This window comes from Rhincodon typus, chromosome 4 (genome assembly GCF_021869965.1).
Source record: "Rhincodon typus isolate 14 chromosome 4, sRhiTyp1.1, whole genome shotgun sequence".
In the NCBI taxonomy this organism is placed as follows: Eukaryota; Metazoa; Chordata; class Chondrichthyes; order Orectolobiformes; family Rhincodontidae; genus Rhincodon; species Rhincodon typus.
Genome location: NC_063335.1, coordinates 28,400,383 through 28,413,696, shown reverse-complemented (window position 1 = coordinate 28,413,696; position 13,314 = coordinate 28,400,383). Strand labels below are relative to the sequence as shown.

General features: G+C 40.4%; 1 protein-coding gene across 3 annotated transcripts in view; it reads left to right on the top strand.

Annotated features, from left to right (window-relative positions):
* Positions 1–13,314, top strand: part of prex2 (phosphatidylinositol-3,4,5-trisphosphate-dependent Rac exchange factor 2) — a 248,085-nt gene that overhangs the window by 193,343 nt on the left and 41,428 nt on the right. For all 3 annotated transcript variants that reach the window (XM_048596382.1, XM_048596381.1, XM_048596383.1), the window contains 2 exons: positions 4,451–4,579; positions 12,890–12,931. In XM_048596382.1, coding sequence (XP_048452339.1) covers positions 4,451–4,579; positions 12,890–12,931 — 171 coding nt within the window. The remainder of the gene's footprint in view (positions 1–4,450; positions 4,580–12,889; positions 12,932–13,314) is intronic.

Genomic DNA, 13,314 nt, shown 5'->3' with positions numbered 1-13,314 from the left:
ACAAGGGTCCTGCATTTTGTCTGCCAAACACATCTAAGTCTGTCAGCAACCTGTAATATTTATAAAGGACGAGAGTCCATCTGCTGCTGTTTAAATCTCAGCTCCATCTTTGTGCGATAGCACGTGAATAAGTAACACGATCATGGGGGTAATAAAGAAATGTTCTGCTTCCATGGTGCCAACGCACATCAGATACCAACTTCCACATTATACAATGTTGTCGACGTAAAACCCATTTCTCAGCAACTGGCACATACTATTTCACACAGACTTGGAGTCACTCTGACCCAGTTTGTTCACAGTGCCACTTCCACTTGATAAATCAGAGCGTATGTTCCTTCTGCCCCGGTACTCAGGCCTGGCTTTCAGCTCCCAAGGCAGGTGTGCCTGAATGTTTTTGGCCCAGCATATCCGTGAAAGTGGAGATGCCGGTGGATCGGATAGTGAAGAAGGCATAAGGTACACTTGGTCGGATTATAGGAGTTGGGATGTCATGTCATGTTATAGCTGTAGAGGACATTGGTGAAGCCACTTTTAGAATATTGAGTACAGTTCTGGTTGCCTTGCTATAGCAAGGATGGTGTTAAACTGGAAAAGGTGCAAAAAAGATTTACAAGGATGTTACCAAGATTGAAAGGTTTCATTTATAAGGAGAGGCTGGATAGGCTGGGATTCTTTTCCATGGAGCATCGGAGGCTAAGGTGTTACCTTAAAGATGTTTATAAAATCATGAGGGACGTAGATAAGGTGAATAGCCAATGCCTTTTTCCAGGGGTAGGGCAGTTCAAAAATGAAACACATAGGTTTAAGGTGAGAGGGGAGAGATTTAACATGTGGGGCAACTTTTTCACACAGAGGCATGTATGGAATGAGCTGCCAGAGGAAGTGATGGAGACAGGTACAATTACAACATTTTAAAAACATTTGGACAGGTCCATGGATAGGAAAGAGGGTTATGGAACAAACACAGGCAAATGTGACTAGTTAAGTTTCGGATACATGGTCAGCATGGATGAGTTGGACCAAAGGGTCTGTTTCCATGCTGTATGACTCTATGACTCCAATGACATTAAAATAATGGAGATACTGCGGGAAAGTGGCATTGAGGAGACAGCCAGAATGGTGGAGCAGGCTCGCTGAGCAAAATAGTCTTCTCCTGTTTCTATGTTTCCATGATCCTAGCTGCACCTCTGGCTGCTCCACTGCATGGAGCTAACAAATAGCTCTTGGGTCTTCTTCCAGGTGCCAAGTACGCAGCCAATGACCTCTGCTACCTTTACAGCAGTCCATTTCCTGCAAGGAGTTTATTCCCCGTCTCCCTGTCTCCCTGTCTCTAAGTGACTAACACTGACAGTAACCTTTGAATTGTGCAGAGTGACCTACTGGGAACCTCAACCACGCTTGGCAGTATTAAATGTGGCACAATTTTACATCCTGTTCTCTGAAGGTTACAATATTCACCGTTTGCTGGTTTGCGCAGTATAATGGAGAAGAATTAGAATTTAATCACTTCTGAAACCATAAATGAATTAAACTAATAGCTGAATGCAAATCTGATTGGAATATACTTCAAATGTCAATACACGGACCTGAGATAGGGAAATTATTTCGTGCAAAATATTTAAGACTAACAAAGAATGTGATTTTTTTTCAAACGAAATATCAGAAAGTAATAAGTGACCTTTTGTTGAACAATTTCGACTGAATATCAATTTTAATGTTGTGCTATGTACCCTTATGATGTGTTTGACCCTCAAATGTCACTGTGATAAAATTAATTTTGTGAAGATGATTTTTTAGGATTCTTAATGTTACTTTGATAACCGTGGCTTTTGAATACCATTGCATTCAATGCACTAGATGGCAGTCTGAACCCTTAGTTACAAAACTGATTGGCAGTAATTACTCTGAGTTGTACAAGTTCAGTTGATCTTCTGATATTGATCTTCTGGTTATCTTCTACTGGATTTGGGTGACGTGTTTATCCACTAATTTTCACCGGTCACTTCAGATCAATGACACACCAACAAGTTTTTATGACAACAACAACAAAACTCAGCGGTACTATCAGAGGAATAAATTACGATGAATGATTAGAGAAATCAACTTTTAGGAAAAATACAGTTTATCCGATAGTTAAAAAGCTTACTTCTATTTGTACTCCTTTCTGGCAGACACTTAGAGACATCTAATTTTATTTGTTCAGGGGGTGTGGGGACAACTGACTGGGCCAGCATATTTTGCCCATCCCTAAACTCCCTGGAGAAAGAGTTGGTGAACTGCTTTCTTGAATTGCTACAGTCCTTGGTAATGACATTATAATTACCCCGAAGTCTAGGAAGAACTTCAATCTGCTTGATATACAGCTGCTATATGCAGTCAAGTCTCTGAAGCATTGAGTATCTCAATTGGGTAGAAGCTAATTGGGATGGTGAACTTAATTTATGCATGTTGTGGTTTTAATAAGACTCTCATACATGCAAATAAGCTTCTTGTGACCTGCTGGACTGGATGTGTATTCACAGAAATCATTGAAGGTGGTAGGAGAGATTAATTATTAAGTATGTAGAATCCTAAACTTCATTAAAGTAGAAGTGGATGAGGAAATCTGAAATACAAACAGAAAATAATGGAAAACTTAGCTGTTCTGTGAAGAGTGAAACATAGTAACATTTCAAGCTCATTGTGATGTTTCTTCAGAACTTCATTGATAAAGTTCTAACTCCCTCTGATGGTGGGTTCTGAAGAAGAATTATACTGGTCTTGAAATATCCGCAGATGCTGCCAATCTTCTGAGTTCCTTTGGAAAATCTCAGCAGGTCTGGCAGCATCTGTGAAGAAAAATACCAGAGTTAACGTTTCTGGTCCGGTGACCCTTCTTCAGTTCTGAGCTTTTCCAGCAACTTGTGTTTTTGTTCCTGGTTTACAGCATCTGCAGTTCTTTCAGTTTTCTGAGTCTCTTTGTTTGTTTGTGAGCTAAGCTTTATTAATTAGGGTATACAGTAGAAAAGAAGCAAGTCATGCTAAACTTTTTAAGGATAGTGGTTTGCGCTCACCTGATGTATTATATCTATGCTAAAGGAAAATGTGAAGACTTTAGAGAGCGTGCAGTAAACAATCATGGGAATGGTGCAAGGGATATGGAACTTCAATGGTGTGAGCCCGAAACACAAGGAGCAGAAGTAGGACATTTGGTCAATTGAGTCTGCTGTGCCATTCCATGTGATCAAGGCAGATCCGATTGTCCTCAGCTTCACTTCCCTGCCTAATTCCCAGGTGTAGACAATAAAGGCTGGCCCAGCCAGTGACGTCTATATCCTACATGTGAATAAAACAAAAATATCTCTGATTCCCTTCCAGATTAAAAATCCATCTTGGCTTTGGCTCAGCAGCTGTGCCTCAGTTTAATGTTTCAACTGAAAAACAGCTCTTCCTCAGCACAGCAGAAGAACATAAGAACTAGGGGTAGGAGTAGGCCTTTCAGCTCATCATTTGATACGATCATGGCTGATCTCATCGCGGCCTCAACTCCACTTTCCTGCCCTCTATCCACAACCCTTCAACCCATTACTCATTAACAACCTGTCTATCTCCTCCTTAAATTTACCTAATGTCCCAACTTCCACCGCAGTCTGAAACAGTGAATTCAACAGATTCATGACCCTGTGAGGGAGGAATTTCTCGGCATCTCTGCTTTAAATCTCCTCTCCCTTACTCTACTCTAAAACTGTAACCTTTCATTCTAGATTGCCCCCAGATCAGGAAACATCCTCTCTGCGTCTACTTTGTCAATCCCCTTTAGCATCTTATGTGCCTCAATTAGATCGCCTCTCATTCTTCTAAACAACAGACTGTATAAGCTTAAGATGCTCAATCTCACTTCATGAGACAAACCCCTCATCTTTGGAACCAATCAAGTGAACCTCCATTGAACTGCATCCAATACAACTATGTCCCTCTTCAAGTAAGGAGACCAAGATTGCATGCACTACTTGAGATGTGGCCTCACTAATGCAGCAACACTTTCCTACTCTCACACTGTATTCCTTAACTACATTGACAGCGAGAATCATGTGCTCAAATCTTGGCTGTCTTGAACACACATTATTCTGATCCAAAGACAAGATTATTATCACTGAACCACAGCCGGCACCTATATATTAATATAATATATCACTGTAATGAAATGAAAGAATTAACAAAAGTTAAAAATGGTAGGGAGTAGATATATAGATGGATATCTAATTCCTTTCCCTTATTTGCTCCTGGACATTTAATTGGCTTGCAAAGTAATAAGATTGTGAAAATCTGAGGAGAAGAGAACATGATGTCATTATCAGTAATAAGAACAGTGTGGCTTACAGCTGCATTACAAAGTGATGTGATATAATCCAAAAATTTCCACTAATAAAAAATGTATAACCGTTCTGAACCTTTCATTGTTGGACAGAATTCAAGAACGAAATGGAATCGGAGGTCAATTGTACAGCACAGCTACGGACTCATGTGCAGAGAGATCCATGGAACATCCCCAGCGGTGTGCACAACCTCATCCAGGCTATTACAAGATTTGTAGAAGGTTTGTGACATGTGCTAACAGATTCTGAAATTTATTATCCTAGTTATAAAACAAACACATTTTTTGGGGGACGAGATGACTTCACGTCCCAAAGCAAATATGGAAAAGAGATTTGTTTTGAAGCCAGTTGTTGCTTCATCTGGTAAAATAAGTTGCTTCTACAGATTTCATTTCAGGTTTTAGCAACTTTTTTTTAGAAAAATCATAATATAATTTTATATGTAAAATTAAATACATCATACTATATATATTATAAGGAGCAACAGTGAATTTAAAAATAATCTTGATATTACTTGCACATAAGGAAGGTTGATTTTTAACATTAAAAGTTTTGATAGTTGAGATGTTTTTGTATAAATGTTGCTTTCATCTGGCCTCATATTTTACTGTTGACTTAATTTGCATCTTAGTGTCCAATGCAAGCTATGTCATTCAATTTTTATCCTGCTTGTCTGCTTGTGTTCTTTCTGACAACATTCTGAAAACAAAAAACAAAGAAGATTTAGTTCGACAGATTGTCTTGTTGCTTGGGAGTACAGATCTTAAGTATTGATCAAGAAAACTATTCAAGTTTTTCTTTTATTCATAATGGGATGAGGGTGTCACTGACCAGGCAGTATTTATTGCCCATTCCTAATTTCCCAGAGAGCGGTTAACAGTCAACCACATTGCTGCGGGTCTGGAGTCACATGTAGGCCAGACCAGGTAAGGATGGCAGTTTCCTTCCCTGAAGGACATTAATGAACCAGATGGGTTTTCCAACAATTGGCAATGAATTCATGGTCATCATTCGATTTTTAATTGCAGATTTTTTAAAAATTGAATTTAAATTCCACCATCTGCCGTGGCAGAATTCAAACCCACGTCCCCAGAACATTAACAAAGTTGCTGGAAAAGCCCAGCAGGTCTGGCAGCATCTGTGAAGGCAAAAACAGAGTTAATGTTTCGGGGTCTGGTGACCCTTCCTCAGAACATTGTCTGGGTCTCTGGATTAACAGTCCAGCAATAATACCACTAGGCCATCGCCTCCCCATGATACTCAAGTATCTTTTTTCAGCAATACTGAAATTGATGTATAAATGCAGGTACAAAGAACCAAGAACAGTACAGCACAGAGACAGGCCCTTCAGCCCACTGAAGCCTGCACTGACACATGGAGCCTTTGTAAGCTAAAAACCTATTGCCTCTACATGGTCCGTATCCCTCTATTCTCCACTTATTCATACATCTATCAAGATGCCTCTTAAATGTTGCTATTGTGCCTGCTTCTACCACCTCCTCTGGAAGTGCATTCCAAGTAATTACCACCCTCTGTGTGAAAAATGTGCCTCATTTATTTTACAATTTTCCCCCTTTTATCTTAAACTTATGCCCCTTAGTAATTGACATTTCTACCTTGGGAAAGGGATTCCAACTATCCATTGTATCCATGTCTCTCATAATTAAAGGTACAAAGAAGTATTAGCAATTTTATAAAAATAACACATGCATGTGATGAAGATTTTGAGGCACAACACTCATCTGCTTTGTGTACACAATGTTTTCCAATGTGGAGAATTAATAATGCCTTTGCTCGAAATAAATAATCTTGAAGCAGATAGCTAGATTATATACTTCCTAACACCAACGCTCCTGACAGAGAAAAAGCTCTTGTAGTGCAGTGGTAGTGTCCTTACCTCTGAGTCATGAGGTCTGGGTTTAAGTCCCACCTGCTTTAGAGGTGTATAATAACGTCACTCAACAAGTTGAGTAGAAAATGTTTCCTCATGAAGAGGGAAGGAAAATTGAATGCAATACTCTCCTACCTAGTTGTAAATGTTATTGTTGAACATATCACTGAATCAATACGATTGTCATATTCTCTGGGAACTCCTGAACCCTCTGACTGTATTCCCAGCTCAATTTCTAACTATTTGTCAGACTGAAAATGTTGCATTTTTCTACCATTCAAATATTCACCTGATGTTCTCTTTATTAAGGTAAATCACTCTCTGTAAAATTTGTTCTTTTTTTTAATTCATTGGTGGTGTCTCACAGACGAGGATGACTCTCTCAGGGTGAGTCTGTACAGACTGATGCGGCTACTGAAGGCTCTGTTGGACTTGGGGCAGAAGGCGGTCGCAGGAAGGGGTGGGTGGGGGCGTTGGTACGGCAATGCACTCCTTACACTGTTTGTGCCCAGCTTCCGCTTTTTCCTGAAGGTCAGTCTCAAGGTATTCGACACCTTCCCGGATGCTCCTCCTCCACTTTGGATGGTCTTGGGCCAGTGATTCCCAGGTGTCAGTGGGAAGGCTGCACTTCGCCAGTGGCCTTGCGGGTATCACTGAAGTGCTTCGTCTACCAAATAGCATAACAGTGGAGGAGTAGAATCAGGAAATTAGCAGCTTTCAGCTGATACCTTTTATGTTTGCATATAGTTATGAAGTATATTGCTCTTGAGAAATTTGTTTAAATCGGACCTCGAGTGCAAGCAGGGAGTGAATGGTGTAGGCCTGGGCATCAAGAGGAAATGTCCTTGCACCTCATTGTAATAATAGCATTGAATTTTGGGCCTTCTCAATTTTGGCTGGCTTCAATGCTGAGTTAATATGTAAATGTGACCAAGTGAGCCAATGACATCGGTAAGAGGATTGGGGAGCACAGATCCACAGCTTTGCAGACATGGAGCTTGCCATCACCAGCTTTGTAACACGGTTAAATATAAAAACAACCACGGTTTAACTCTGTCATGTTCAACAATCCTGGAAGGACTTCTGGTTAATTTGCCAATGAATTAGAAAAATTATGACGTGGTGCTCAAATTAGCAGAAGTGGTCTTAATACCAGTACTGGTCTTTGGAGATTTATTAACTCGCATCTAATTTCAGACAGACATGAGGGAAACCTAAAAGGAGCAAGGAGTAATGATGGAGGTTTGCCACCAGTATAAGGCCTTTACTCCACATCCCTTGGTATGTTTACCCAGAACAAAAATTGATTTCAGTCATGAAAATTTCAGTAGATCCAGCATCTAGACTCTCTGGAACAGTGAGTCTGAGATTTCCAAAACCATCCATGTCGGAGAGTGCTTAAAATCCCTACAGTGTGGAAGCAGGTCGTTCGGCCCATCAAGTCCACACGAACCCTCTAAAGAGCATCCCACCCAGACTCACTGCCCTACCCTATCACTGTAACTCTGCATTTCGCATGGCTAATGCACCTTGCCTAAACATTCCTCGACAATTTAGCACAGCCAATCCAACTAACCTCCACATCTTTGGAGTGTGGGAGGAAACCCATGCAGACACGGGGAGAATAAGCCAACTCCACAAAGAGTGTCGCCTGAGGCAGGAATCAAAACCTGGGTCCCTGGCAAAGGGAGGCAGCAGTGCTAAGCATTGTGCCACCGTGCCACCCATGTTTGCTTGTTTCCTAAATGACCCAGCTCTAATTTTACAATTATGTCATCTTGATTTTGATTCCTCCCTTAGGAAATGGTTTTGCTGTTTCTATCTTATTGAATCTCTATCATTTTAAACACATGAATGTCACTTCCAGTTCAGTTCATGAGAAAATGATTCAAAATTTATGCCACCTAAGCTTGCAGTTGATGCATGTGTTAGAAATGAAAAATCTTTGCCTTTCCTGCATTTGACACATTGGCTAACAAAACAGTCACAGAATATAAATACAACTCAAAAGGTTGCAGAAATATTTTTTCTTGTCATTGTTCATGTCTTGATATTGACAACAAATTACTTTACACTTACGCCAGAAGGTGCTAGACTGCCAACTCCTATGAAGCTAAGCTTGACACCTTGAGACATGTATTCTTGGCTAATGATGTGCCATTTTAAACCAGGTCAAAAATCACATGACAACAGGTTATAGTCCGACAAGCTTTCGGAATGTTCCCCCTTCCTCAGGTATAACGAGAGAGAAAGTATCAAGACACAGAATTTTTAAATAAAAGATCAAATGATTATACAACTGATGCGAATGTATTTAATAGCTCTACATTGGCTGGCTGACTCCCTCCTGTAAATTCCTTAATTTGTTAGAAAGGAGATGCAGGTTTCGATTGCTTAATATGTAACTCTCCGAATTTCTTTCAAGTCAATGTTCAGAGATAACTAAAGGTTTTATCAATGAATACAGGAGGTGACCTCTCAGGTCAGACAATGCCTTTTAGTGTGAGGCCCTTTTTATTATCTGTTTGTGTTTGAATGTGGTTTTATTTCCAAAGCAGGAATTTATAAAATGCCCCATTGACTGACTTACTGTATCCACAAATTGTATGCTTTTTGAACAAGATAGAGTGTATCTGCAAATGCAAATTAACCCCATAGATTTATAAGTGTGTGAGAGTGTGCTGGTGTGAGAGCGAGAGAGAGAGTGGAGAGTGTGGTGGGGTCACCTGTAGCACAACATGAACCCAAGATCCTGGTAGATGCTGTCCTCATGGGGACCGAACTTGCCTATCAGCCTCTGCTCAGTGACTGTGCATTGTTGTGTATCCTAAAGTCTGCCTTGGAGGGTGTTTATCCAAAGATCCGAGGCCGAATGTCCTTGACCGCTGCAGTGCACTCCCACAGGGAGGGAACATTCCTGTCTGGCAATTGTTGCGCGGTGTCCATTCATCTGTTGTCGTAGCATCTCCATGGTTTTGCCAATGTACCAAGCCCCGGGGCATCTTTACCTGCAGCGTATGAGATAGACAACGTTGGCAGAGTCACAGGAGTGTCTGCCGTGCACGTGGTGGGTGATTTTCCCAACCAGGAGACTATTACTAGTCACTAGTGAGCTAGACGCTGTAAATGTGTGCACTATATTTAAGTGTGACTTGGAGATCAAAGTAGATAGCATTTGATTCATGTCGTTTTATTGGACATGAGCAACTCTAACAGCATAAGGATCTTATATGTGACCCATCTACTATTTAATGGAGATCCCCTATTTCACGGAGTAACCAGTTTTAGTTATTTTGGATTCAAATTTTAAATGGATTGAATTTTCCTTATGATTTAGACCATAATGTTGAAGCTCCTGGGGAGATATTTTGCTTTTAAACAGCAACTAAGCAGAAATATAAAGTTGTACTAGATGTTTATAATCTTTCTTTATGTTGGCTGACATTTACAAATCAGTGTTCAAAGAATAGACATATTCTTTTATTCTGACTAGTACTATAGTCAGATCTGAAAAACGTACAACCCTTTGATCTTGGATTAAATGAAAATCTGAAATGATGCCGCCTTTTCAAAGATTATCTGTCAAAAAGATCAAATTGATTTGCCTTGTTACATTTGAGTGATTGTAGAATATGCTTTTCAACAAATACTATGGATGGTTGTGAGGGCCTGGGTTCAGTCCTCAGTCTATGCTGATTAAGTGAATATGCGATGAGGTGGCATTAGGAATGATATAACTGGTCTCAGCACCAGAAGCAAGGCAACAGAGGCTTAAAAACAGCCCCTTATGGTTACAATTTTGAGTCAGGTGTTGGAAAATATGTTTTTTTTTTACATACAACAGAGTTATAACTTCAAGTTCAGATGTGATACTGTCTCACTCAAATAGACCCAATTACTTGCGGTCTATGTTTATGCTTGAATAGATATATGGCTGAGATATCAAAAAAACTATACCTCAGTCTCTACAGAGAAAAGAAAGTTTGAAAAGAACAGCATTGCATCCAAAATTATCGAATTATTGAATACCTACTGTGCAGAAAAAAGCCATTCAGCCCATTGAGTCTGTACCGACCCTCCAGGAAGGGCAGTCCATGCGACCTAACCTTGTCCCTGTAACTCCATGTTTACCATATTTAATCCATTTAGCCTGCATACCCGTGGACTCTGTGGGCAATTTACCATGGCCAATCCACCTAACCTTCACATCTTTGGATGTGGGAGGATATCGGAGCTTCTAATGTAGTCTTAAATATTTCTGTTGAATCCATCAAGCTAAAAAAGACTGATATTTCCCTTCCTCACTCTCCGGGGTCCAGGAGATGACAGTATGTTACAGGGCAGAATTGCTCATAATCAGGGGGATGGTGCTGAACATCTGGACCCTCAGCTGCTATGAGGAGAGAGTCCTGGCTGTCACAGGAGAACAGTAGGAGAGTGACAGCCCTCGACATCAAGACCATGTTTGACCAGGTGTGGCAGGGGATCCCAAGCAAAATTTGAATCAGTGCGAATCTGGGCAATCATTCTGCTGGTTGGAGTCATAGCTGGTTCAAAGTAAGATGGTCATAGTTGTTGGAGATCAGTCATCTCAGCTCCAGGACATCTTTGCAGGAGTTCCTCAAGGAAGTGACCCAGGCCCAACTATCATCAGCTCCTTCATCAATGGCCTTCCCACCATTATAAGGTCGGAGATGGGGATGTTTTCTGATGACTGCAGAATGTTCAACACCATCCGAGACTACTCAGATACTGAAGCCGTCAGTATCTAAATGCACAAAACCCCATAGCTCAGAGGCAGACCTTTAAAGTATCCAGTCCTGATGCCCAGCTGTCCATTTGGCTGCCTACTACCTCTTTCCCGAACTGGCTAACTTTGCTGCAGCCCAACCCACTTTCTCCTGACGTTGTTTGTTACAAAGACACTTCATATTTAATCACTCTTGGAAAGCTTACATTCTAGATAGTTGCAGAGCTATTTTACTCAACCAGTTTGTGGATATACTTAGACTGGTATCTTTAAAAGTGTTATTTGAATGGTCAGTATGGATAATGGAGATTTTTTTTTAACATGGCTGCCTAGAAATCATGTTGCAGGTTAACCCCTTGTTTTGCTGCAGACCTTGCCTGGAGCTGTTTGAACAATAGATGGAAGGATAGTGCTCTGGAACCTAGAATTATTTGGGGAACAAGAAGCCTGTGAGTCTGAGCTGCCGAGTTGATCTTTCTTATTTCTGAAAAAGTCTCTTAGTGAGTTGAGAATGAAACCTATTGGTTCTCCTGGAGGAGTGATTGCAGTAACTTCCCCATATCATTTTTCCTGAGCAAATTCTATCTGTCAAGACTCCAGAGATAGCCCTGTGTGATTGGTGAATTGACCACATGTGTCAGAACCTCTGAACTATCAACTTCAGAGCATTTAACACCTTATCCTTTTCACTTTCAAGAGTAATCTTCATGTCATTTCTTTTCTTACAATGCACATCTTCAGAAAAATACATCTGTTTTTGTTCAGTTTTCCTAAAATGCATGCATTTATGTTTGTATTTTTAGGTTTTTAGAGGGATATTACTGACTGTGCATGTTAACCAGTTATTATATTTCATGTAATATCTTATATTTTCATAATCAAAAAGTGTTGTTTGATCCATGGATTTGGTGAGCTTTCCCAGTAAAAATGTGTGGCTTTACTGGATTGGTTCCAATGATGAAGGATTGTGACTACAATGTCAAAATGGAGAGACTTGAGTCTTCTACTTGGAGCAGAATAGATTGAAGGGAGATTTTAATAGTGGTCGACAGATTTCTGAGCTAGAAATAGTTAAAAGCTATTCTATAAGCTTTGCTGACACAGTAGTAGGGTCAGAGATACAGGGAGAATGTGTCATAGAGTCAGAGAGGTCCACAGCACATAAAAGGCTCTTCGGCCCATTGAATCTACGCTGGTCAAGAACAATCACTTAACTATTCTAATCCCATTTTCCAGCACTTGGCCCATTGCCTTGGCATCACAAGTGCACATCTAAATACTTCTTCAATATGATGAGGATTTCTGCCTCTACCACCATTACAGAAAGTGAGTTCAGATTCCCCCTATCCCGGGTGAGAAAGCTTTTCCTCACATCTCCTATTAAATCTTATGCCCCTTACATGCCCCTGTAATGAAGGATTTATTTTTAATGTAACAGCTACTAATTACCTGGTAATCTCTAAGGGTGGAAGCAGATGATGGCAGTGATTTTAAAGGAACTTGAATGACCCTTGACATACATTCCATGCAGGACTGTGGGAATAGATCAGGAAATATAACAGACTGTTCGACAGAGAGCGGGCATCGATTCATTGGCCTGACTGGCCTTCAGGACATTGATTTGTTTTTATATATATATTCACTCATGGGATGTGAGCAACTCTGGCTAGGCCAGCATTTATTGAAGGGTTTGAAGCCAGGTCCCCAGAACATTAGCTGAGTTTCTGGATTAATAGTCTAGTGATAGTACCACTAGGCTATTGGATCCCCTATATTGGGAGATTTGTGTAGATACCTGTTTGTTATGTTGCAATGTGTGTAGTCGTGTATGAGGATTGTAATGCTTCTCTCCCAAAGTGCCCTTTAGAATCAAATTGTTTTTTCTTCCAGAGGTGAAGACACGAGTATTCCTGGCTCTCCTTGAACATACAGGTAATGCCATAACTCATTCAATTGGAACAAGTTATTTGAGAGGATGTATGTATCAGAACTAAGATAAATCAGATTGTGCTACAGAGCAGGTTGTAAATAATTCATGGTCTTTTATATATGTTGAAGGTAAGGCACATCCTGTTAGTATCAGAGTAATTTAATGCTCCTGTAAGTGGTGATCATGCTTGAAGAGTAGAGTGTAACAGAAGCCTTATTTTCAGACCTTTAGGTTTGATCCCACTTTGGGATGCAAGTTTGTTTTCAAAATAAATCTTAAAACACTTCAGGCCATCCAGTCTGTTCTGCCATGCAGTGAGATCCGATAATTCCCAATTCCACTTTCCTGTCTCCACTTCTCCAAAACCCTTGATTCCCCTTCTGAT